Source organism: Narcine bancroftii, chromosome 1, assembly GCF_036971445.1.
Source record: "Narcine bancroftii isolate sNarBan1 chromosome 1, sNarBan1.hap1, whole genome shotgun sequence".
Taxonomy (NCBI): Eukaryota; Metazoa; Chordata; class Chondrichthyes; order Torpediniformes; family Narcinidae; genus Narcine; species Narcine bancroftii.
Genome location: NC_091469.1, coordinates 391,182,237 through 391,208,785, shown reverse-complemented (window position 1 = coordinate 391,208,785; position 26,549 = coordinate 391,182,237). Strand labels below are relative to the sequence as shown.

Sequence of the window (26,549 nt, the reverse complement as noted above, 5' to 3'; positions counted from 1 at the left end):
AGTTTTACTTATTCCAGAATTATGTTTTAAGAAATATTGTTAAATAATCAAATATGGATAGGTTTTTGATTTGCATTTGTATTAATTTGGGATATGTATATGATATGAACTGTTATTTATTTAATTCGAAGACTTTGTATGTAGGATTTGTATGTTAAACTCAATAAAAATATTTTAAAAAGAAAGTAAAATAACTGTGATAGCTATGTACCAACTTGGTTATCATTAATCCATCATGGAGGGGATATTAGCATTGCTGGACAAGCAGATTTTAGGACGTAGAACATAACAGCACAGGAACAAGTCCTTTGGTCAACCATGACTGAATGGAACAAAATGCCGATTAAACTAAATCTTTTCTGCCTACCATGATCCATATCCCTCCACTGGTGTGTCTATGTAAAAGTCACTTAAATTCTACTATCATGGGGGTGTGTGGCAAGATGGCGTAGAGTCTAGACGTGTAATCTCGACCTCTCTGGCCAGACTTTTAAGTATCTGTTTTTTTAACTCTTTGTTTTCAAGTTAAAATTTTTTAAATTTTAGTTTAAAGTATTAAGGAATTATTATGGCCACTAATGGTAAAAAGATTAAACATAAAGTGCAGAAGAAGTTACATTTTCGAAGTGCTGAAGATTTGGGGCCTCGACGACTTGATACAGCCTCAGGCTCAATCTCTTCATTGTCTAAACCTCAAAGACTGCCTATGGGAGCTGAAAAAAAATGTCTATTACTCACCAAGTGAAGGATGGCGCTGGAATTACCCGTTCTCTGAAAGAAGGTGTGTGTTCCCAAGAAGTGGATCCCGATTTGGAAAGCTTTTCGATTTCAACAGAGAGAGCACGCAGGAAGACGACTCCATTGTTGGAAATGCACCAGGTAGCACTTCAATCTGAAGAAATTGCTTTTCTTCATGATTTGATGAAAAAAACAACGAGATGCAGGGGGAGACCAGCGGCAACCCCTGAGGAAGTCGGGGTGCCGTCGCTGGGAGTCCAGACCTGCAGTAAAACTTTTAAAATGCCTTCTGTTGAGTTGCAGCAGGAGCTGCAGTTACCATGTTCTGCCACTACGTCAGAGAGAGCAGAGTTGAGATTTACGGATTAACAATGTATGCAATTAAATGCAGTTATTCAACCTATGTTGACATCTCTAATGAATGAGATGGTTCAAATGAATGCTGGTATAAGTTCAGAATTAAATATGGTTAAAGCACATGTGGGTGCATCTTATGAAGAATTTTTAAAAATTCAGTCTGCTTTTTTGGACTGTAAACAACAAGTGACTTCTAACACAGAAAAAGTGTTGAAGGTTGAAAAATCAGTCATAGAACTAGGAGAACGTGAGAAGGAGCTAGAAAGAAAAATAGACTACTTGGAGAATCAAAGCAGAAGGAATAATGTGAAAATTGTGGTTTGCCAGAAGGCATAGAAGGACAAGATCCTCTTCGTTTCTTTAAAGACTGGATTCTGCAAATATTAGGGCAAGAATTTTTCTCTGGGGGATTGGTACTGGAAAGAGCCCATAGCGCTTTGAGAAGAACACCCTCAGCTTGTCAACCACTAAAACCGGTAATAATTCGATGTTTGAGTTATTTGGACAGAGAAGCAATACTTTGACTAGCAGTGCAAAATGCGAGACAATGACAAACTCCGTTATTGATTCAGAATAACAGTTTTTTTAAATCCTGATTTGAGTCAAGAGGTAATTCAACGTCGACATCGATTCCATCCAGTTAAAGAAGTTTTGTGGCGTAAAGGTTATAAGTCTACTTTTCGCTACCCTGCAGTGTTGAAGGTGTTTTATGGAGACTATCAATTTCAGTTTTTTGAAAATGATCGTGAAGCAATGATTTTTGCTGATTCATTGTCAGATATAAGAAGACAAAGACGTAGTCCACCATTATCTCCTAAAGAAAAATCTGGTTGTCTGGAAATGGAAGAAATGGCAGAAATTGGAAAAACGGGAATGTAAAGAGTCTTCCTCCTTCTGAAATGGGATCTCCAAGATTGGAATCTTTTGGATGAAAAGAAGAATTTTCTTATTCTATTTTTTTTGTTATTATGATATTTTGATGTTATTGATTGTTTGGCTGGGGAGGGAGAGGTTTGCACTAAGTTCTTTACTAGTCATCAGCCACTGGTGGGTGACCCACACCCAATTTTTGTTTAGGGGATTACTACTTTTGGTAGTTTTTTTTTGGGGGGGGGGTTCTTTTTTTTTCTTTACTATTTTTTAATTTTCATTTTAGTTAGTTTTTAATTTGTGATTTTTTTTCTATTGGAGGGCCTATATACATTGATTTGAGTTTTTATATAAAGATATTATTGGTATTTAGTAATAATAGTAGGTATGTCAAAGTTGAGGTTTGCTACTTTTAATGTTTGAAGATTAAACAGTCCGATTAAGCATAAGCGAGTCTTGGCGTATATTAAGAAAATGAAAATTAATATTGCTTTTTTACAAGAAACACATTTGAATGTGAAGGAAAGTATGAAATTAAAGAGCGACTGGGTTGGGCATGTATATTCTTCTTCATTTAATTCTAGAGCTAAAGGTGTAGCAATTTTGATACATAAAAAATTATCTTTTGAATTACAATCAATGGAGGGAAAGGCAGGATGTATTCTTAAATTCAATTGTAAGATTTTTAGTGAATGTTGGACTTTACTTAATATTTATGCCCCAAATGCAGATGATGAAATATTTATTTCAGATACATTTTTATGTTTGGGTCAGGCTAATGATAATATTTTAGTTGGTGGTGATTTTAATTGTGTTTTGGAACCTTTATTAGATAAATCTCCAAAGAAAGTTAAGAAATCCAAGATGGCAATTCAGGTCCAAGCGTGGATGAAAGATCTTAATTTAGTAGATATTTGGAGACGTCTTAATCCAACAGAGAAAGATTTTTCCTTTTATTCATCTAGACATGAATCGTTTTCAAGGATTGACTTCTTTTTAGTATTGGCACATTTACAAGGGAAAATACAACAAGCGGAATATAAAAGTAGGGTGATTTCAGATCACTCTTTGTTATATTTTACATATGCAACTTCTGAGAAAATTCAAGTGCCCCGTCGTTGGAGGTTTAATACAATGTTATTAAAAAATACGGAATTTATTGATTTTTTTTTGAAAAAACAAATTAACTTTTTTTTGAAAGAAAATTCTAATTCTGTTCAAAGTAAGTTTGTATTATGGGATCTATGAAAGCTTATTTGAGAGGACAAATAATTAGTTATACCTCTAAAATAAAAAAGAATCGATTAAATCAGAGTCTTGAATTAGAGAAACAGATTGATGAGTTAGAAAAGGAATTTCAGTAAGATGCTACAGAAGATCAGAAAATAGAATTATCTAGGTTGAAATTGGAATATAATGCTTTGCAATCTTATCAATTTGAATGTGTGATTAATAGGACTAAACAACGGTATTATGAATGGGGAGAGAAAGCACAAGGTTTTGGCATGGCAATTAAAGAAAGAACAGGTTTCGAGGACTATTAATGCTGTTAGACGGAATTCTCTTATTACTTATAAACCTCGTGAGATTAATGATGAATTTTATTCATTTTATAAAAAGTTATATACATCTGAAGGAAAACAAGACACTGTTCAATTGATCTTTTTTTTTAATCACAGTTGAATTTACCGATATTAGAGGATGCAGATATACAGGAGTTAGAAGAACCCTTTATTGATTCGGAAATTAAAATGGCTATGCTGGAAATGTTGAACGGTAAATCGCCTGGTGATGATGTATTTTCGGTTGAATTTTATAAAATTTTTTTATGATGATTTATCTACAGTGTTTGGGGATGTATTATGTCAAGTTGGAGAACATTATGAATTACCTGAGTCTTGTTCTAGTGCTTTAATTACAGTAATTCCTAAAAAAGATAGAGATCCTTTGAAAGTATCTTCGTATAGACCAATTTCATTGTTAAATGTAGATTATAAAATAATAGCTAAAATATTAGCGGATAGATTGGCTAAATTTTTTATTGATCAAGCAGGTTTTATAAAGAATAGATATGCTTCAGACAACATTTGGCGCGTGATTAGTTTGATTAATAGATTTCGACAATCCTCAAATCATCCGATGGTGATATCCTTAGATGCAGAAAAAGCATGGAATTTTTTGTTGGAGAAATTTAAGTTTGGTCCTTTTTTTATTGGTTGGATTAGGGCTCTATATAGTAAACCGGTAGCTAGAGTATGACGAATGGTTTGATTTTGGAATCCTTTAAGTTAACTCGATCAACTCATCAAGGTTGTCCTTTATCACCAGCTTTGTTTGCGTTAGTGATTGAACGTTTAGCACAGCTGATAAGACAAAATACACAGATACAAGGTATGAACGTTTTAGATGAGGTGTATAAAATTAATTTATTTGTTGATGATGTATTGGTGTATTTAATAAACCCAGCTCAGTCACTTTTGCACTTGAAGGAATGTTTAATACAATATGGATGTCTTTCTGGATATAAAGTTAATTGGGAAGAAAGTGCTTTATGGCTCTCCTTAGGAGAGTTGGCTGAAGTAGGGGGGTGGGGTTCTTTTCTTTTCTTTTTTTTAATATTTATTTATATATATATATATATATATATAATATAAAAGTTCATGTTTATGTTTAATTGCTGTATATGCCATAGATTATTTGTTTTTTGAACGAATAAAGTTTAAAAAAATTCTACTATCATGTCTGATTCCATCACTTTCCCGTCAACATGTTACAGACACCTATCACTCTCCATGTGTATACAAAAATAGTACTTGCCCCGCACATTAACTCTAAACATTCCCCCTCTCACTTAAAATGCATGCCTCCAAGTGGTTGTTATTTTTATCCTGGAAAATATAGTCTGTCTACCTTATTTATGCCACCCATAATATTCTAAACATCTTTAAGTCCCCCTCTGCCTCTACTTCAAAGTAAACAACACAAGTGGTCCAACCTGTCCCCAGAGCTCATATCCTCTACTCTATGTATCCTGATTAATCTCAATAGTATCAAAGCTTCCACATCCTTCCTGAAATGTGGCCGATCAAAATTTCACACAATATTTCTCTCATCAAAGTTTTATAGCAACACGATAAACTTACTTTCATATCCAATACCCAACCAATGAAGGCAAGCATTCCCCCCATACCATACATCTTCTTTACCAGAGAGCTATAGACTTGGATACCTCTGTATATCAAAGCTCTTCAAGGTCCTGCCAATAACTGTGTATTTCCCTTTACTTTTGACTTCTTAAAGCTCAATACTTCACACTTGTCCGATTTAAAAGCTATCTGCCATTTCTCCATCCATTTTTTTCACTTAGGTGATATTTTATTGATACTTCAGCATTTTTAATTCATATTTTGGGGGGTGGGGGGAAGTTACCCAGTCACATATCAATGAACTAGGTCAGTTTATAAAGGACGTGTAAAACAGTATGTAGTTCAAAGGGAGGTCAGAAAACAGGACCATGGTAAGTGGATAAGAACATGACAAACATTTTGTGGCCCATACTAAACTATTGGGATTTCCAGAAGGTCAGAGAGGGACCTCTTGAAGTTGTATTGTTTAGTAAATCTAAACCAGCTGGAGCATAGTAATTTTTTCCTTTAATTCTTGATGTTGACATTTGACTGCAGTGAACAGTTTTGAAATGTGACAACAGTAATCCCCAAAGATTTTCTTTCTACTATATCTGGCACAGATTGAACAGGAAAATATGTGCTTGGTATAAACTGCTTTGAAATGTTTCCACAGAACTCTTGTGCTCAGCAAGGTATGCATTTTTGCACTGGGGAATAAGCTTGCATAACCATTTTTATCTGTGTTTATTTCCAGATTTTTGATTGAAGCAAAGGAAAACTGTTTAGTGTAAAAAAAAAAAAATCTTAATTTTAAAAAAGCTTATTTCTTCAGTTTTTCCTCTCAAAAAACTCTGACTGAAATTGCACATTCCTTCCTTCCTTCCCTTTAATCTGTCCTGACCCACCTGGAGAACGACGCCTCATACACCAGGCTGCTGTTCATTGATTTCAGCTCAGTGTTTAATAGGATCACTTCCGAGAGGCTGGTGGAGAAGCTGTTCTTGCTGGGACTCCACACCCATCTCTGTAACTGGAATCTGGATTTCCTAATGGAAGGACCACAGTCTCTCCCAGTTGGTAGCAGAATGTTGAGCACTGGCACACCTCAGGGCTGTGTTCAACCCACTCTTGTTCAAATTACTGACCCACGACTGCATCACCAGATCCAGCTCCCAACAGTGTCATCAAGTTTGCAGATGACACAGCAATACACACACACACACCCACATTGGGGTAAAGATTTTGACGATCTACCCTATCTATGCCTTTCAACATTTTATATGCCTCTTTGATCAATATACTGTTGAAATCTTCAATAACCCTCTTAAATGTCAACAACTCCACCAATCTTTGTGTTATCTGCAAACTGAACATCCCAACATCGATCCTTGCAGAACACCGCTGGTCATGGACCTCCAGCCAGACTAACACCCTACCCTCACTAAACTCTTTTTTCTAGGGATGAGCCTATTCTGAATTCAGACTATCAATTCACCTTGGATCCTAAGCATCTGTACATTCTGGATCAGTCTACCATGACTGAACTTGTGAACTGCTGTCCATGAGGAAGCATCCACTGCCCTACCCTCAGCAACCACCTTGCCATTTGCCCATAAAAAGCCACATTGACTGTACCTTTTTCAAATGTGTAAATACTTTCCCTTGTTCCCTCTCCAGTAGATTCTCTGCCACTGACATGAGGCTCAGTGGTGTCATTTCCTGAATTAATTCTATTTCCCTTCTAAAGTAAGTGGTTAGGTAACCAGAGATGAGTGGGAGCAGCATAAGTGGCAATTGGGTCTGTTTTAAAAATGGTGGGATAATTCCCGACTAGTGATTCTTGACAGATCACCACTAATGCATTCACAATCTCTTCAGCTACCTCTTCAGAACCCTGGAGTAGTTTATCTGGCCTGAGTGACTTATCCTCCTTCAGCCCCTTCAGCTTGCAAAATAACAGTGACTATATTAACTTCTGACCCCTGACTCTCTTGAATTTCTGACTTGTCACTGTGTCCTCCACAGTGAATACTGATTGTGACAGAATATAGATATGTTTCTGGGAGATAAACTGGGGTTTTTAGTGTAGGTCACATGCAAACACTTTAAAACAGATCTTATTTAAAATACTGGAGCTCTGCTAATGCTAGACTTATCGGCCTTTGCCGAAGCTTTGGAGAGTGTCCAAGAAACTTCACTAATGGATTGTTGTTTACAAAAAGGCAACAGATGAAAGAACTTGTCGGAGCCTTATTCTGTATGGAGTGGAACTTGCTGTTCTTAGAGGGTCATGTGGTTTTGCAAACAGAGAGAGTCAAACAGACTTTCTCTCAGAGAGAGAGAGAGAGATCAGTTCTACAGTTTTGCAGTCAGCAGCAGCCACTGGGACTAGAACAGGACAAGCTGGCAAGCTTGTGGAAAACCCCATTTGGAAGACGAGTTGTGAGTACTCCGTTCAGCTTGGTCAAAGCCCTTGTGGTTCATGCAAGAGGAGAGGACACTTAAAATAAGAGAAACAAAAAGGCTCTCTGTGCAACTCTGTGGTGACCTGAAAAAAAGAGGTTATCATCTGGCGAACCCTGAGGGGGAAAATTTCTTCGGCAAAACACTAAAGTGGCTGATTAAAAAAGGAATCAGTTGTGGGTGTCAGCGTACAACGAATCTCTCTCTGAAAACCAACAAGAATCTTCCTGAGTGATAACCATTTATCTTTAAGCACCAAAGCCTGGTGAACTTTATGTGTTAAATTCTGTGCACAGTATAAGAATTGCCTGCAACCAATGAACTTGGAGGAATGAGAAGTGAGATTGGACTGTGAATCAAAGAGCTTTTCTGAGCTTTCACACAGATTACATTCACGTGCGCTTAGAATTAGAAGGGGGTTAAGTTAGGTTAGTTAAGTCAATAGTGATAAGTTAAAGCGTGATTCTATTTTCATGTTTAAAGATAATTAAAAGTAACTTTTGTTTAAGTAACCATTTGTCTTGGTGAATATCTATCGCTATTGGGTTTTGGGGTCCTCTGGGTCTGCATTTCACCAGGAGGTACTCTATCTGTGCTGAGCTAAATACCAATAATATCTTTATATAAAATGCATATTTGAGTTCATCTGCCATTTCTTTGTTCCCCATTATCATTTATTCAGTGTTATTATCTAGAGGTCTGATTTTAAATACTATCATATGGTTAACGCTAAAATCTGCACAATTAAAACAACACTTTTACTATTTCTGTTGAGCTCCTTTAAAGATCAAATATTTAAGATCTAGGAGTATCCCTTGCTTGATCCCTTGATCAGAAGTCAGTTCTAATGAGTGTAAAACTATTTATTACTTAGCTAATTCATTTGCTTTTAATATTTTCCTCATTCCTTAGTGTATTCCATCTTGGCACAAGTGCAATCAGATCGGAATCTTTATCCATTTTCTGGAGTTCTTTTTGTCCATGTTTTGAAGAGAGAGTACTTTAAAGGGGAATTTCCTCCTTACTCAATGAAACTTGGTGAGTGAGTTTGTGCTAATCCATCTGAGTTTCTGTACTTACTGTAGACTTGCTTAAACTTTCTAAGCATTGACCTTTGATTGTCTAGTATACAAGTGAGAAAGGTAGCTTTTGGTCTCAGAAGCAAATGGTTTGCCCTGGACTATTTTGATTGGAATTCAAGTAGAATTTTTAAGTTGCACAAAGCTTTGGAGATGTTAATTTTGGAAGGAATCTGCATCATTTTGACCACATTTTTTATATTCAAATTTGTGTTTCTGTAAAAAAATTCACTCTTTCACAGCTTTCTAAAAATGATTAAATTGAAAATGAAAAATAATGCACTTACATTGGAGATGTATATACATGTACTATTATTGTAGACTTTTGCTAGAATGTGGCAGAAATGGATTGGTTCAGCTGTAATATTGCCTCAGTTGATCAGACTACCAAGTAAATGATCATGATTAACTTGGTTGAATACAAGTCATCAAATTCAAGTTTAAAATAAACAAACAGAAAATGAAGTTTCAAAGCAAAACATGTTTAATTATGTTTCAAATTTGAGGCATTGACTTTTTGTTGGTCTGTGGTCTCACGAATACCAAACACCTTACTGCACGTTAACAAGAGAGCCACGATACTTACCTGGCAGGGGAGAGACCGTGATGAGAAAGGCGGTTCTCCCAGGACGAGGCTAGCCCATTGCACTTCGGGTGTGCTGACGCCTGAAAAAAAAAGATAGCCACTCTTGTGTGAGACTTGGTGGTGAATGTTGGCCCATTTGACGGTATGGGACATCACATCCAAGCATAACCTATCTCAACAATAGGTACCATAACTAGGATTTATTGGAAAACAAGCAGTGTGCACAATGTTTGTCTTTTCTGTTGACTCTGATCTTGTTTGTCCTTTCTATTTTGTGATCTTGAGTAAGATTAACACATATAGCAGAGTAAAGTATTGTGATTCTCCAGTCCACAGCACACAACTGAACCAAGGAAGCTAATTTATGGTGAGATAATCAATTATCTACATGCTTGACTAACTGCCCCAATAATCATATTTGAACCTAAATGAATTACATTCTTAAACAGTGTCCAAACTAAACAAATGGAAATTTTTATTTTTGATTTTAAATTACTTGGCTTAACACATTATCTGTTTTGGTTCAGCTGATGCCAGGAATGATCCAATTACGTTTAAGACCAATCTAAAAGGATACCCAGACAGACCTGGCTGGCTACGATATATTCAAAGAACTCCATACAGTGATGGAGTACTTTATGGATCACCGACCATTGAGAGCGCTGACAAAACAACAATAATTGAGGTATCATCATAACTTGATGGGTAAAGCATTGTTTTTCTGGAACTCTATTGCAGTTCTATAAATGTTACAGACAATAAATAGTTTAACTCTTTGAAAATTAAATGCTCTATCTATAATAGAGTGGAGAGTTTTACAGCATGCAAACCATTCTTTTGACTTGATTTCTCAGTGTCTACCAAGTTGTATACCTATATCCTTCAAAACCTTTTCTATCATTATATTTGGGTAAGGATCTTTTAAAGTTTCAATTGTACCTGCTTTAAACATTGCAATTGTATTCTTCTTAAGTATTAAGTAGGCATAAAATTGTCTTGAAATATAGGTTTCCTTATGATGTAGAAGGAAGCTATTTGGCTCATCAAGCTTATGCTGGCTCAGAGAACTTCCTATTACCCCCACTAATGTCCCTGTAATTTATTTTCCTCACGTTCCCAGTAATTCTACACACACCTACATAGGGGTCAATCCAAAAATGATCAGTTAATCTCCCATGTCCCACATTTTTTGGCATGTGGGAGGAAGTCAGAGCACATGGTGAAAATGGATGCATTCATAGGTAGAGCATACAAAATCCATTCCGACCATACCAGAGAGCAGTAATGAATGTGGAACACTGGAGCTGTGAGTCAACATCTCTATTAGCTGTATCACTGTGTCACCTTGGTCTGATCTCAAGGTGCTTCCACTCCACTGCTATATCTTGTATTGATCCTCTCTCAGTGAAATAATGGCAGCAAAAGCAACTACATGTAAACATTGAAAATAGTTGCAGGAGAAGGCCATTCAGCCTATTCAACCTGCTCTACCTTTCACTACAATCTTTAGTACTTTATTCTTGCTTTACTTCCATACCTGTTGATTCCTTTAGCCAAATGATTTGGAAATATCTAATGAACTGGCCTCAACAACTTTGTGGTTGGGATTTCACTGCAACAAATAAATTCCTTGCTTATACTATGTATGCAAACAGAATACTCCATTTGCTTGTTGGATCTGATTAAAGGAGAAGTGGAATCGAAGGAAGTATAATCTAATTTCAGGAATTAGTGGAGAGAAAAGTAAAGAATCCTGGAAGGCAAGAAAGTATAAAAATTGGAGAGGATTAGAAATGTGAAAAATTAATGACCTCAAGAATAGATGTGATTAAGAAGGCAGCCAAAGTGATCTTTTTTTTTTAATCCATTAAATCCATTTACTAAGATTGGGCACTCTGGAACCATATATTTGACTACATTGCAGCCTTGGTCCAAAAATAGATAAAACAGCTGCACTGAGGGCACTGATGATTCGCTGTCATTCAAAATTATAGATTATATTTTTATGAAATGACTGGAGTTGCAGTTCAACTAGCTTGGGAGGACATATTGATGAAGTTAAACGAAAGGATCCATCCCACCCTGGTCATACTCTATTCCCCTCTTCCTTTGGGCTTAAGTTACAGGAGTTTAAAAATATGAACCTCCAGATTCAAGGATAGTTTCTTTTCTGCAGTTATATGACTCTTAATTGGATCCCTCATGGGCAAAAGATAATGACAATAAGTTTATTTTCCTGACATTGTACAGTGCACAATACATTGAAATTCTTATTTGCTACAGTCAAACATGTACTTCGTTAAAATAAACTATGATACTATGCAATAAATTAAAAAGATATTAAATACAAAAGCTTGGTGATAAATATTCACATGGAGTGAAGAGAAAATAGCATACAATAGTACAGACAGTCCTTTCATGTTGTCAGCGCTATCCACAATTAGTTTAACAAGGGGAGATTCAAGAGTCTGATGGCCATTGGAAAGAAAACTATTCTTGAAGCTCAAGATGCTGGACTTCGGGCTTCTGTACTCTCTACTTGAAGGCAGCAGTGAGAGAAAGTTGTGACCAGGATGATGGGGGTCCTTTTTGTAGCAATGCCTCATAAAGATGTCTTCAATGGGTGGGAGGCCAGACCTTTGACCAAGTTTGACCTTTCCAAGTTTGCTGCCTTCTGCAGTCTTCTGCTTTTCCAGGAACTTGAATGACAAAATTAGTCTGTAATGCAACTAGTCAGTATACTTTCTACAGTGTATCTGTAGAAGTTTGATGAAATATTTGACAACATGCTAAATCTTGATTTCTTAGAAAGTAGAGGCACTGATGTGCCTTCTTCACTATTGCCTCAATGTGCGGGATGCAGGGGAGTCCTTTGACATATGAACTCTTAGGAACTTAAAGGTACTAACCCTCTCCATCTTGGTCCCATCACTGTGGACAGGTACATGGTCCATCAGCCTCTCCTTCCTAAGCTCAACAATAAACTCCTTGGTCTTGGTGATGTTGAGAAAAAACTTGTTGTGCTGGCACCACCTAACCAGATTCTCAATCTCCATCCTATATTCTGACTTAATTTCCAATTATTTGGCAACAACAGTGGTGTGATCATCAAATTTATAGATTGAGTTGGGCAGTCATTGAATTGAATAGTCAGTGAATAGAGCAGAGAATAAGTACACTGCCTTGGAAGTAATGTTGCCGATTTGCACTGATTGAGGTCTGTGATTAGAATTCCAGGATCCAATTTCAGACAGATAAACAGAGTCCTTTATTCCTCAGTTTGGTCAGACTGGCAGCACGGTTAGCATAGTAGTTAGTCCAACATATTTCAGCATCAGCGACCCCGGGTTTGAATCTAGTGCTGTCTGTAAGGAGTTTGTACCTTGTCCTCATGACCTGCATGGGTTTCCTAAGGATACTTCGGTTTCCTCCCACCCTTCATCTGGATGGTAATTTCCTATACGACGTGCTTAAGGTGGGTATTCTGCAGCATACTCAGCCACCTAGAGACACTCGTATTGCCCAATTACTAGCTGACAACAGCCTAGGCGATAGGCAACAGTCACAAATGTTAAAGGGGTGGTGGAGGCTAGCTGGAAAGATCCTGTCGAAGGTGATTTTTGGAAACAGAGGTTCCTTCATTGTTTACCTCGTCATGTCCAAGAGCATTTGGTAAGTGCCTTGTGAAGCGCTAGCACCATATCAATTGAAGATAACTGAGTTGGAGCAGTAAATGGCAGCACTAACTACGCAGGTCCAAGGTTTGGGCATGTAATGGAATTCCTTCCATCAATCTGGATGGAATTGTGGTGGTAGAGGCGATGGATAGTGTAATTGTTGGAAATATCAGATATTTGGTGCTGCTGTCTAGTCCTGTCCACCACCTTGTGACTTCTACAAATGGCAGCCGGGAAACGATCAGGTCCGGCAGTAGAGGCAACTGCTGTCCATGCGCACGTCGGCCGCTGTCCCCAGTGACTCTCTCTTGGGGTTCAATTTCTTGTCAGTTCTGGTGCAGAGATTTCAGTGGTCCCTCAGAGGAATGCAGACACCCCAATGTCATGTGTTCTTCAGGCACAAATGATTCTCATATTCAGATATATGGTCAGAGGTCACTCATGTTGGATTTCGGTCTCAATAAACCTTTTTGGTTGGTTTTCACAGTTGCAAACTTGGCAAATTCCATTTTGGGAGAGGATTTATTGTCACATTTTCCTTTGTTAATGGATTTGAAAAATCGCTGCATCATGGACTGCAGCTCTTGTATGCAAGTGAGCTGCATCTGTCGTCTCTCCAATATTCTCAGCTGCCTGACGAGGCTTCAACCTGGCTGCTGCCTTTTCTGAGACTTGCTCAAGTGTCTCCCTCACCTAGTGACACCATTGTATCATCACACAGATGTTAAACATACAGTAACCCACATATAGAGACTTGGGGTCCTCTGGTGGTAGCGTGGGCTCATAGATTACCCCTGGACCATCGCAAAATCAGAATTCGACTCCATGCAAGAGTTGGGCATAGTCCGCAGATCTGACATCTGCTGGGCTTCACCATTGCATATGGTTCAAAACAAAATCTTCTGGGGATTGGCAGCCTTGTGGTACTCTGAACAATTCTACCGTACCTGAACGATACAACATTCCCAATTTACAAAACTTTTCAGAAAACCTCCATGGATGTAGTATGTGCTCACGATCAGATTCCAGTTGAGCCTTCTGATGTCGCAAAGATGGGAGGAATTACCCCTTTCAGCATGTTTGAGTTTCTGCGACTTGGTCTACGAATGCAGTTGTGTTGGGAAGAGTATCTGGTTTGGCGGGTTCACACAGAGACGAGTTTGGACATGTGTTACAATTACACGTAACTATTTTTGAACTTAACGTTTATTTCCATATGCAGTCGTCATGTGAGCATTCAAACAAAATGCATAGAACACATACAGATGTATACAGTGTATCAATCTATCTTCTTTTAGTTCTTTTAATGGAAGCACCCCAGATTTCGGCACCCAATTAATCTCATTCTACCTAATATGCAGTCACCTATATATTTAACCACACACTTCTTCATATGCCCATTGTGACACTTTCGAGCTTAAATAGGAGAGGGTCAGAGTAAATCTTATTGAATTTATCACTGTGTCATCACTACATATGCAGTTGTACAATATACAATCACAATCTCATCAGCATACAATATTCCAATTACATGTAGAGTGCACTGGTCAAACTCTTCCTCACCACTGAGATTATTGGAGAGTTTTTAATCCTTGGTCAATCTTGGTAACTAGTATTACTGGTGACCACTTGATTTTGAAATCATCAGTCCTTAGTTGGGGTTTAGCTGTTATCCTTTCCATAAAATACACCCTTTTTAATCTTTCCTTCTATTGTTGGACAGTTTGTGGTTTAACATTTCTCTATAAAACCGTAATCATCTTTGCAATCAACAGCAACGCCCCAAGTAAACAGGCCAGGTTTTTGGTACCTATATCCTCTGGATTCACTCCCAATAGAAAATATGTTGGATCCAGAGGGAGGTCTACCCCATGATTTGCTTAATTTCCACCTGAATATTGATGTAGTTTGGGACAGTCCCAAAAAATATGGGTATGATCACCAAACTTCCTGCATTCTCTCCAGCATAATTCTGAGGTGCTACAGTATCTCACCAATATCAGTGGAGTCTTAAATACTCTAATTTTGATTTTCCATTCAAACTCCCCCCAGGTAGGGCTACTGTTAACTTGTGACCATCAAGGCATTTCATCTGTAATACAAATATTCATTTCTAATTCCCATTTCTGTTTTAATTCCATATTGTTTCCTGTTACGTTATCTTGAAGTCATCTATATAAGTGAGCTATCAGGTTCTTCTTTATCACTCCCTCCATAGTCAGCTCAAAAATATTTTCTAGTGTCGATGCTTTTTACATAAACTACTCCTAATCTGCATGCGTCTGTTTGTCGTGCTGCACTTGAAGAAATCTTTTAAAAAAAAAAAAAAATCCATCCCTGACAAACCAAGTTCTTTCTGAAGATGTTCATATGATTTCAAAGATTCCCCACAAAAAAAGCTGATCCACATTAGTTAGCCCTTTATTGCTCCATTTTCTAAAGCCGTTACCTACTTTTCCAGGTGGGAATTTTGGAATAGCTACTATTTTTAATGCTCTGGATATAGAGATCAAAACATTTAGTTGTTACCCCAAGTCCAAAGCCCGCTGCGCAGCTCAGACGGCAAATTCCTCCTCAGCGACAAGATCTCCATCCTCAACCGATGGTCAGAACACTTCCAATCTCTTTTCAGTGCCAACCGCTCAGTCCAAGATTCCGCCCTGCTCCAGCTCCCTCAACAGCCCCTAAGGCTAGAGCTGGATGAGGTCCTCACCCAGGATGAGACATATAAGGCAATTGAACAACTGAAAAGTGGCAAAGCAGCAGGTATGGATGGAATCCCCCCCAGAGGTCTGGAAGGCTGGCGGCAAAACTCTGCATGTCAAACTGCATGAGTTTTTCAAGCTTTGTTGGGACCAAGGAAAACTGCCTCAGGACCTTCGTGATGCCACCATAATCACCCAGTACAAAAACAAAGGCGAGAAATCAGACTGCTCAAACTACAGGGGAATCACGCTGCTCTCCATTGCAGGCAAAATCTTCGCTAGGATTCTCCAAAATAGAATGGTGCCTGGTGTTGCCGAGAATATTCTCCCAGAATCACAGTGCGGCTTTTGCGCAAACAGAGGAACTACTGGCGTGGTCTTTGCCCTCAGACAGCTCCAAGGAAAGTGCAGAGAACAAAGCAGGGGACTCTACATCACCTTTGTTGACCTCACCAAAGCCTTCGACACCGTGAGTAGGAAAGGGCTTTGGCAAATACTGGAGCGCATTGGATGCCCCCCAAAGTTCCTCAACATGGTTATCCAACTGCACGAAAACCAACAAGGTCGGGTCAGATACAGCAATGAGCTCTCTGAACCCTTCCCCATTAACAATGGCGTGAAGCAAGGCTGTGTTCTCGCACCAACCCTCTTTTCAATCTTCTTCAGCACGATGCTGAACCAAGCCATGAAAGACCTAAACAATGAAGACGCTGTTTACATCCGGTACCGCATGGATGGCAGTCTATTCAATCTGAGGCGCCTGCAAGCTCACACCAAGACACAAGAGAAACTTGTCCGTGAACTACTCTTTGCAGACGATGCCGCTTTAGTTGCCCATTCAGAGCCAGCTCTTCAGCACTTGACGTCCTGTTTTGCGGAGACTGCCAAGGTGTTTGGCCTGGAACTCAGCTTGAAGAAAACTGAGGTCCTCCATCAGCCAGCTCCCCACCATGACTACCAGCCACCCCACATCTCCATCGGGCACACAAAACTCAAAACGGTCAACCAGTTTACCTATCTTGGCTGCACCATTTCATCAGATGCAAGGATCGACAATGAGATAGACAACAGACTCGCCAAGGCAAATAGCGCCTTTGGAAGACTACACAAAAGAGTCTGGAAAAACAACCAACTGAAAAACCTCACAAAGATAAGCGTATACAGAGCCGTTGTCATACCCACACTCCTGTTCGGCTCCGAATCATGGGTCCTCTACTGGCATCACCTACGGCTCCGAGAACGCTTCCACCAGCGTTGTCTCCGCTCCATCCTCAACATTCATTGGAGCGACTTCATCCCTAACATCGAAGTACTCGAGATGGCAGAGGCCGACAGCATCGAATCCACGCTGCTGAAGATTCAACTGCATGATTCGTCTCTAATGGGAATGTAAGCCTTGTGAGTACACTTGTCCCATTGTCCACTCTGTATGCATTCTCTTACTTCCATGAGTTCTGGATCACGTTCGGATTCTCTCTCGACTTCCTTCGTAGTCACAGCTTTCGGTGTCGCCTGAATAGCTACGAAGTGTACAAAGCTCTCTGTTTCTGTTCCCAATTCCGACTTGGATTGTGGACATCCATCCTTCACCAATCTGGACAGCGGATCAGCAATGTTTGTTTTCCCTGCAATGTGGATTACTTTATATTTGTAGGGTTGTAGTCTGAGTACCCATCTCTCTATTCTGGCACATGGTTTGGATCTAGGTGCATAGATCACCTCTAATGGCTTATGATCTGTGATGAGTTCAAATTCAATGCCGTATAAATATGCATGGAACCTCTCACAGGCCCATACAAGTCCAAGTGCTTCTTTCTCTGTCTGAGAGTATCTTCTTTCCACATCTGATAATGATCTGCTGGCATAGGCAATGATTCTTGGTCCTCCATCATGCATCTGGACCAACACGGCTCCTAAACCAACTGGGCTGGCATCCGCTATGACTTTGGTTGATGCCGCCGGATCGTAATATCCAAGAGTTTTTGCATCTGTCAGGCTTTGCTTCAGCGCTGTGAACGCTTTCTTCTGCTCAGATCCAAAATGAAAAGGTACACCTTTCCTGGTTAGTTTCCTTAGTGGTTCTGCCACTGTAGCGAAATTAGGAATGAACTTTGCACAAAAATTGACCAATCCCAGGAAACTCCTCACCTCTGTTGCGTTCTGAGGTGCACGTGCCTCTGCAATAGCTTTCACCTTGGCCTCTGCAGGGTTTAGTCCTTCCCGTGTAAGTCTGTGTCCCATGAAGTCCATTTCTGACACAACGAACTGGCACTTGTTTCCATTCACGGTAAGGCCTGCCTCCTGTAGTCTAGATAGTACACGCCTCAACCGTTTGTCATGCTCTTCCTTCGTTGGTGCATGGACTATGATGTCGTCAGAAATGTTGGCAACTCCAGGAATGCCTTGAATCACTCGATGGATTTCATACTGGTAGATCTCCGAAGCTGCATTAATTCCAAATGATAGTCTCTTGTAACGATACAATCCACAGTGAGTCACAAATGTTGTTACATCTCGGGAACCTGGATCCAGCTCTAATTGATGATAGCCCCATTTCAGATCAATTTTTGAGAATACCTTGCTGGTATTTAGTTCTTGAAGTATTTCCTCCACCGTTGGTATAGGGTGTCATTCTCTAATTATAGCTTCGTTGGCCATTCTCATGTCAACACATAGTCTTATGTCACCCTTTGGTTTGGGCACAATCACTACGGGACTGACCCATTGTGTCGAATGTTCCACCGGTTCAATAATGTCTTGTTCGATCAATTCTTTAATTTTGGCTTCGACTTTCCCACGAAGTCCAAACGGAGTTCTGCGCATTGGTTGTGCCTTGGGTTTGACCGTTTCATCTACCGCTAGCTTCAATTGTCGACCTTTCAGCTTTCCTACTCCTTGGAAGACTGCGGGGAATTCTTGCTTCATATCCTCGTATGACTGAATTGAATTGACACAAGCTCCAATATGAAGTATTGCCAGGTCTTGCGCTGTGCTTCTACTCAGCAATGGTTCTCCCCTCTCTTCTATGACCATAAACTCTGCTTCAGTGTACTTATCTCCAGCTTCAACAGTTGCAGTAAAACATCCAATGGTCTGCAATGGCTTGGTTGCTGTGTATGGATACAGTTTCTTTGAGGTACAGATGATCTTTTTCCTTTTCAACTTCTCCCATAAATGTCGATCAATCACATTACTGTCACTGCCTGAGTCTACAATGACCTGCACTATTACTCCACCAACGATCACTGGGACCTTCTCATGACGTACTTCATTCAATGTAAATTGGTAACAACTCTGTTCCTCCTGGGTATCATCATCATCACCGTCCATCTTGCGAATGGTATCTTTCTTTCCAGGATACTTTCCTTTCCCCCAGGCTTTGCCTTTGGAAGTTGTACTCTTCCGCTTCTGGTCTGCATTGGACTTGCTTTTGCACTTCTTTGCAAAGTGGTCCTTACCTCCACACTTTCTGCAAACTTTGCCTTTGGCCGGGCAATATGGGTCTTTTCCAAAGTGACCTCGGTTTCCACATCGATAACACTCCACGTCCTGTGTCGACGTATATCTTGGCTGATTATGGCGATGTGAGAGCCTCTTAATTTGCTGGCTTGAGTTGTCTTTCAGGGTCATGGTATGAAATTGCCCTTCAACAGCCTCTAATGCAGCAGCAATGGTTAAAGCATCGGTGAGTTCCAACTCACTCCCTCTTTCCAGTAGACGTCTTCTGAGTTTATCTGATCTACAGTGCTGTACGACTTGATCCAATAATTGGTTGTCCAAATCAGCTGGCATGTAATTGCATCCAACAGCTAGCTGGCGTAGTCTCGTCACGTACTGAGCAATTGTCTGGCCATCTTCTTGTCTCGTTCTTCGAAACAAATGGCGTTGAAATGTAGCATTCGGTGTCACTACATAGTGTGCATTTAATGCATCTACCGCTTTCCGATACTCATCCTTTCTTCCAGTATTCAAAAGTGTCTTAAATGCTTCCCAAACTGCAGGACCAGCAGTGAAAAGAAGTAACGCCCTTCTCTGCGCTTTTTGTTCAACTGTACCGGTATCTAGAAATAGGCCACAACTGTCGGCGTAGGATTCAAATTCTTCCAGCCATGCCTTCCACTTCACACTTACAGTGCTTGCATCACCCATTGGGTCAAAATGAGCAATTCCACTATGTGTTAGAAAGTTACCGTCTGCCCCAGCCATGAGGAAATATTCAAGCCCCAAAAGTACTGAGACAAAGAGAAAATTCTTATCACCTTGAAGTCGTCTGTAATCCTCTGTAATCTTGTTTAGTCTTTAATTTTCTTCAAGCTTCTTTCATCCTCGTCGCCAATGTCACATTTGTGGCCCGAAATGTGAAGTTAATGAAACATTAAACACAAGTTTTATCAGGTAAACTTCTCAGTGGCTTTATTTTCCCGTTTCCTTTGTTCTCCTGCTTGTGTTCTTATCTTTCTCTCCTACCACGTGACTTCCGGTACATCTCATACATATTCATTATCATGACAGCCCCTTACAGTCAGAAAAAGAGAAGCAAAAGAGAATCTCTCCAGAGTCGCTAAATGTCCACAGATTCGCCTCCCATAGCCACATAGCTTTCAGTCCAAACCTCTGACATGAACTGGAAGCCCTGAACACCCTCCACGCAATTTCGCATCTCGGTTCCAATATCTGGTACTCATTCAGTCACTCTCGACCCAGTCTGCAAGCAGTCCGCAGCCTAGTGCATCCCATGACTGCAGTCACCAACAGCCCAAAGCATGCATGTGCTATTCTCCTTGAGTCACCAACAGTTTGCCAGCTGTGTGTTCTTCAGCCATCAAGACCCTCACTGGTGTGCAGTTGTGATCACAATCCTATGGGGTCATCTCTTATGCTTCTCCTCAAATGGGGAATGGTTTCCCCGTTTTCTGTTGCTCTGTACCAGTCCTCTGCTTCCCCAGAGTCTGCAACCCCTCGAGGCCGCTGCCAAATATAGGCCCAGTCCCCGCAATCAGAATTTATTGTCATGAACAAGTTCGGGGAGGTTGGGTGGTTATCTTTTCTTTTTAATATTATCTTTAGATGCATTATGAAGAATGTGTTAACTGTTAATTCAATCCAATCCTAGATTTCATGTTTTGGATAAGATTAAGTTAAGAAAAGAATTATGGTTATGTTTTTTATTTACAATTTGTGTATGTTATGTTTAAGTCATTTACTAGATTATTATGTGTAGAGTTTTTTTATTAAGCTCAGTAAAAAATATTTTACAAAGAAAAAAATGGTACAGCCAGGTAATTAGACTTGCTGAAATGCGGTCATGGTATGGCGTGGTAGGCATTCTTCATGGAGGTGTAGAAGTGGTCAAGTATGTTGACTCCCGTGGTTTTGCATGTGATGTGTTGGTGGTAGTTTGTCAGAGATTTCTTCAGGTTGGCCTGATTGAAGTCTCTCATAATGATCAGGAAGGTATCAGGATGTGCTGTCTCATGGCTGTTTATCACAGGGCTCTGTTCCTCCAGGGCCAGCCTGACATTACCCTGGGGCGGAATGTACACTGTGACCAGGATAATGACGGTGAACTCCCTCGGCACTTGATCACCAGATGTTCTAGGTCGGGGGAGCAGATCTGGGACATGACCGTCACATCTGTGCACCATGATGAATTGATGATGACACAAACGTAGCCTCCACTGGTTTTTTCCTGAAGCCAGTGTTCAGTCAGCATGATGTAGGGTGTAGTCCTCGGGCTGTAGCGCTGTGTCCGTTATGACCGTGTTTAGCCATGCTTCTGTAAAGCACATCACACAGCACTCCCTGATATCTCTCTGATGTTGAAGTCTGATATGGAGTTCAGCAAGTTTGTTCTTTAGGGATTGTACATTGGCCAGAAGGATAGTAGGGACCAGAAGTCTCGGCCCAGCGTCTCAGCTTAACCTGTAGGCCCCCCCCCCCCCCCCCGTGTCCACATGGTCAGGTCTTCTTTACATGGCTTGTGGGTCCACTGCTGGTAGTTCCTGTGGTATTTAAATGGTCTGTGTGATGCCCCTTTAAATCTCCTGCAATGGTTATACGTACCGAGCACCTGCTGTTTGTGACGCTCGCAAAATTTAAATGACCCGATCGCTGGCTGTTTAAAGGTCCCGCGGTCCCGCGTTCCCACAGAGACTGCTGATTCTTCCAATTCCGAGGTCTGCCAGCAATCTTAGGACATCCTCATTATCGGGTAAGTTTGATTTTTGTAGTTCTGGTTCTGTGGTTGTACTTTAGTAGCTCTGATCAGGAATATTTGATCATTCCCATCAGAGCATCACGCAAAGAGTCCCACTGTAAGGCACCATCTTGAATGGCTCCTTGAACAGGTCGTTTAAAGCCTGTGCAGAACTGATGGTCGTTTGACTGCCCATTTGGACTCCATGTGGGAACGCTGTGCCTCTGCTCCTCACTCTCCTTGGGGCTGCACCAGCAATGCCATTATAGCAGCTCCAGCAGTGCTGCCATTTTTTAAAAATTTAAATCAAGTTCCATGCTCTACACCCTTCCAAGATTTATTTTGTAGTAAGTGCTTAGTGACTGACATAAGCTTTCCCTCTGTTCTCTGCACCTTGACAACCAAGGACCTCTAGATCAGAGGGTAACATGCTTTGTGTGTGGGCATTTGATTACACTGAACATCATGAATTCCTCCCGAAATGTCTCTGTTGCTTGGAAACTGATTGATCTTCATGGCTGGTTCCAGACTATTTTTGCCAGTTCACTTTTTCAGTGTAGAAAAATTAGCTTAGCTCTAGTTTAGAACCTTTTCCTTCACGATTTTTTAGAATCTGATTGAATGTTGTTTTGATCCGAATGGCAGCACTGCTGCTGCGTGGACCCGGGGTGGGGGGGGGGGAGGGGGGTAGTGTGGAGCGGAGATACGTATGCAGCGCTCCTCTGCAGGGTTTCTGCTGCCCAGCTGACTGCCCTGTACAGGTTCAAACTGGAGGTAGAATGGGGCCAGCCGCATTTCTTTTGCACAAACACTGCAGAGATCCTCGCCCAAGGTGGCGCTCCCCATGCTCAACAGCCTCGACCTTGATGGTTGTAGACTCTGGAGCAGCGGCCCGGTGCAGGGCACTAGAGCAGGATGGCACACTGCCTGCTGGGAAGTAGAGGCTTGGAAAAGGATCCTGCACATTGGGGTATAATTGCAGCAGATTAGTAAGGGGCCCAGCAGCTGAAGGTCTTGCAGCAGGGTGCTAGAGACCAGCTTGTAGGAACCAGATATAGAGGACTCCTGAAGAACCTTAATCACATTGTGGGGGGGATTCGAATCGAGCTAATGAGGGTGATTTGAATGCTTTGAGTTTGGATTCACTGCTGGACCAGACAGGAGGCCATGCGGCGACAGAGGTTGCTGCAGCACAGGAGGTGGCAACGTCGGAAGAGGTGGTGGGATCCACAGACACTCTGTCTCTGAAGGAACTCTCTTGCTTTTCTCTCATCTTGACGGGAGTGTTTGGGTAATGGCCCCTCTTTGTGTGGCTTGGCAGAACAAACAAAGCATGACAATAAAGGAATCTTGAATCATGATTATTTTCAAAGAAGCAATGCTTCTTTCATTTACCCAGCTTAATTTCTGAAGATTAAATCCAAAGTTGTCTTCTGTTAACCTCTTGCTGCTGGATCTGCTACACGCTGGACTAAAGAAAATTGTCCTGTAGGCAGTTTTGGAAATATGTTACCTCTGTATTTTTTAAATTGAGGATATTCCATTAAACTGAAGATAATTCAAGATTTAATTTAATGTCATTAAATAAAACATATTACATGAAATTGCTTTTGCCTGCTGTTTTTTTCACCAGGGTTGAGGTTTGGATTGGTTGGGGGGGGTGGTGGGGGGGAAGTTAGATTTGGGGTTCAAGTTAGGGTTAGGTTTGGGTTTGAGTTGGATCACCGAATGTCTCAGATAATGTCTTCTCCTTGTTCACCCCAGTTAACAATTGAGAAGGGTGTGGAATTGGAAGCTTAATGTTGCAGGGTTTTTAGTTGCGATATGAGGAGGATGCAATATTGAGAAGGGATTATATCATAGTTCCATTTGTCAACCGGTGCCCTCAAATCATCTGCCCTTAAGAGTGTACTATGAAGCAAAGTCAGGTGACTTTTTTGTCCATTTTATAGCCTTTGTTTTGCTTGCCTTTCATAAGAGCATAAGAAATAAGAGCAGGAGTAGGTCTTCTGGCCCATCAAAATGGCACCGCTATTCAATGAGATCACAGCTGATCTGACAATGGACTCTGCTTTGCCTTCCTGTCTTTTCTCCATAACTCTTACTTCCTCTATAATTAAAAAACTATCCAACTGCATCTTAAATATATTTCTTTGGCTTCGCTTCGCGGACGAAGATTTATGGAGGGGTAGAGTCCACGTCAGCTGCAGGCTCGTTTGTGGCTGACAAGTCTGATGTGGGACAGGCAGACACGGTTGCAGCGGTTGCAAGGGAAAATTGGTTGGTTGGGGTTGGGTGTTGGGTTTTTCCTTCTTTGTCTTTTGACAGTGAGGTGGGCTTTGCGGTCTTCTTCAAAGGAGGTTGCTGCCCACTGAACTGTGAGGCCGCAAGATGCACGGTTTGAGGCGTTATCAGCCCACTGGCGGTGGTCAATGTGGCAGGCACCAAGAGCTTTCTTTAGGCAGTCCTTGTACCTCTTCTTTGGTGCACCTCTGTCACGGTGGCCAATGGAGAGCTCGCCATATAACACGATCTTGGGAAGGCGATGGTCCTCCTTTCTGGAGACGTGACCTACCCAGCGCAGTTTGATCTTCAGCAGCGTGGATTCGATGCTTTCGGCCTCAGCTTCTACAGTTCTCTTGGGCAGAGATTTGGTTTTCTCTGGCAGAAGTAGTTCTTCGTCATCTTTGTTTTCAATCTACTCCCCTGAATCTTGAGACTCAGTCCCTCAGTTTCAGACTTTCACATGAATTTGGAGTCATTCAATTCTCCTTTGGTGTCCTGCTCCACCGTTCTCCTTCTCCATCTATGCTTAGCTTCCTTTCAAGGTAGTTTAAACATTCATCAAATGTACCAGCACACCTGGGGATATTAATCACAGTTCTTTTGATCTCTGTCTCATTTGTTTCTTACAAGCCCTACCTTCCCCAGAACTGGTCCTAATGTTCCAGGATATATCCATCTGCATTACACTCCTGTTTAAATTCCTTTGATCTTCACTTTGTTATTCTCTCTTCTTAAAAAATCTGCTTGCAGAACTTCACCTCTTTATCATATGATTTGGTATTGATATGAACCTGATCTGGCTTTTCACTCTCTGACTCCAGAATGTTATATTGGCTCTCAGTGACATCCTTGACATTAGTGACACAACACACCATTTCTGGAATTACAGTGCCCTCCATATGTTTGGGACATTTTGTTTTCCTTTATTTGCCCCTGTTCTCCACAGTTTATAACTTGTAATCAAACAATTCATGTGATGTAAGTACACATTCCAGATTTTATTAAAGGTTTTTTGTATACATTGTTTGATCATGTAGAAATTACTGCACTTTTTTATACATAGTTCTCCCATTTCAGGCCACCATAATGTTTGGGACACACAGGTGTTTGTGAGTACTCGGGTATGTTTAATTGCTTCGTTGGTGTGGATAAAAATGATATAGGCTTGCTTCTAAGGTTTTGATCACCTTTGGAATCTGTAGTTACCATCAATCAACAAAAGGACCAGAGTTGTGTCAAATAAGCCATTATGAGGCTGAAAAACAAGAATAAAACAAGAAGAGACGTCACCAAAACCTGATGATGAAAATCAACTGTTTATAACATCAGTAAGAAGAAAGAGCAGAGTGGCGAGCTCAGGAATCGCGAAGGGACTGGTCTTCCCAAGGAAGATCTCCACTGCTGATGACAGAAGAATTCTCATCATAATGAAGATAAGTCCACAAACACCTGCCCAATAGATCAGAAACACTTTTCAGGAGGTAGGTATGGATGTGTCAATGACGACTATCTGCAGAAGACTTTGTGAACAGGAATATAGAGGCTACACTACAAGATGCAAACCACTAATTAGCCATAGAAACAGGATGGCAAGATTACAGTTTGCCAAGAAGTATTTAAAAGAGCCTGCAGAATTCTGGAAAAAGGTCTCGTGGACAGATAACACAAGATTAATCTGTATCAGAGTGACAGCAAGTGAATGTGTTATGACCTGAGCATGTACGGCTGCTACAGGTACTGGTGCACTTTTCTTCATTGATGATGTAACTACTGATGGCAGGACCAAAATGAATTCTGAGGTGTATAGAAACATCTGCTCAAGTTCAAGCAAATGCCTCCAAATTCATTGGATGCTACTTTATCCTTGAGCAAGACAATGATCCTAAACATACTGCTCGAGCAACAAAGGAGTTTTTCCGAAGCTAAAACCTGGAAAATTCTTGAATCAGTCAACTGATCCAAATACAATTGTGCTGAAGAGAAAACATAAGTGGACAAGCCCCTGAAACAAGCAGGATGGCTGCAGTAGAGGCCTGGTAGAGCAACACCAGAGAAGATACTCAGCACCTGGTGATGTCTGTGGATCACAGACTTAAATAGTTATTGCATGCAAGGGATATGCAGCAAAGTACTGAAAATTACTAATATACATACCAAATAGCCAAATGTCCTTGAATTGAAGGGACAATGTATAAAAAGTACTGTGATTTTACATGGTCGAACCAAAATGTACACAAATACATTTTAATAAAATCTGGAATTTGTACTTTAATTACATGAATTGTTTGATTACAAATTTAAAACTGTAAAGCACGGGGATAAATAAAGGAAAATAAAATTATCGTTGTCCCCAAAATTATGGAAGTCACTATATGTGAAACCATATAAATACTTGTCTGATCCTCCACTTGATGGAATCCACCATAATTCATTTTGTATGACCTTTATTTCACAACTCTATACA

At 40.5% G+C, this 26,549-nt stretch overlaps 1 protein-coding gene and 1 non-coding gene across 5 annotated transcripts in view; both read left to right on the top strand.

Moving 5' to 3' along the window:
- sgce (sarcoglycan, epsilon) overlaps positions 1-26,549 on the top strand; it is a 58,252-nt gene that overhangs the window by 12,855 nt on the left and 18,848 nt on the right. For 2 of the 4 annotated variants that reach the window (XM_069913662.1, XM_069913663.1), the window contains 2 exons: positions 8,469-8,594; positions 9,749-9,906. In XM_069913662.1, coding sequence (XP_069769763.1) covers positions 8,469-8,594; positions 9,749-9,906 — 284 coding nt within the window. Of the gene's footprint in view, positions 1-3,644; positions 3,742-8,468; positions 8,595-9,748; positions 9,907-26,549 lie in introns of all 4 variants that reach the window. The other 2 variants (XM_069913664.1, XM_069913665.1) reach the window with 2 other exon arrangements.
- LOC138752054 (U1 spliceosomal RNA) lies at positions 9,214-9,385 on the top strand. Its single transcript, XR_011350342.1, has one exon. It is a non-coding gene; the product is annotated as a U1 spliceosomal RNA (small nuclear RNA).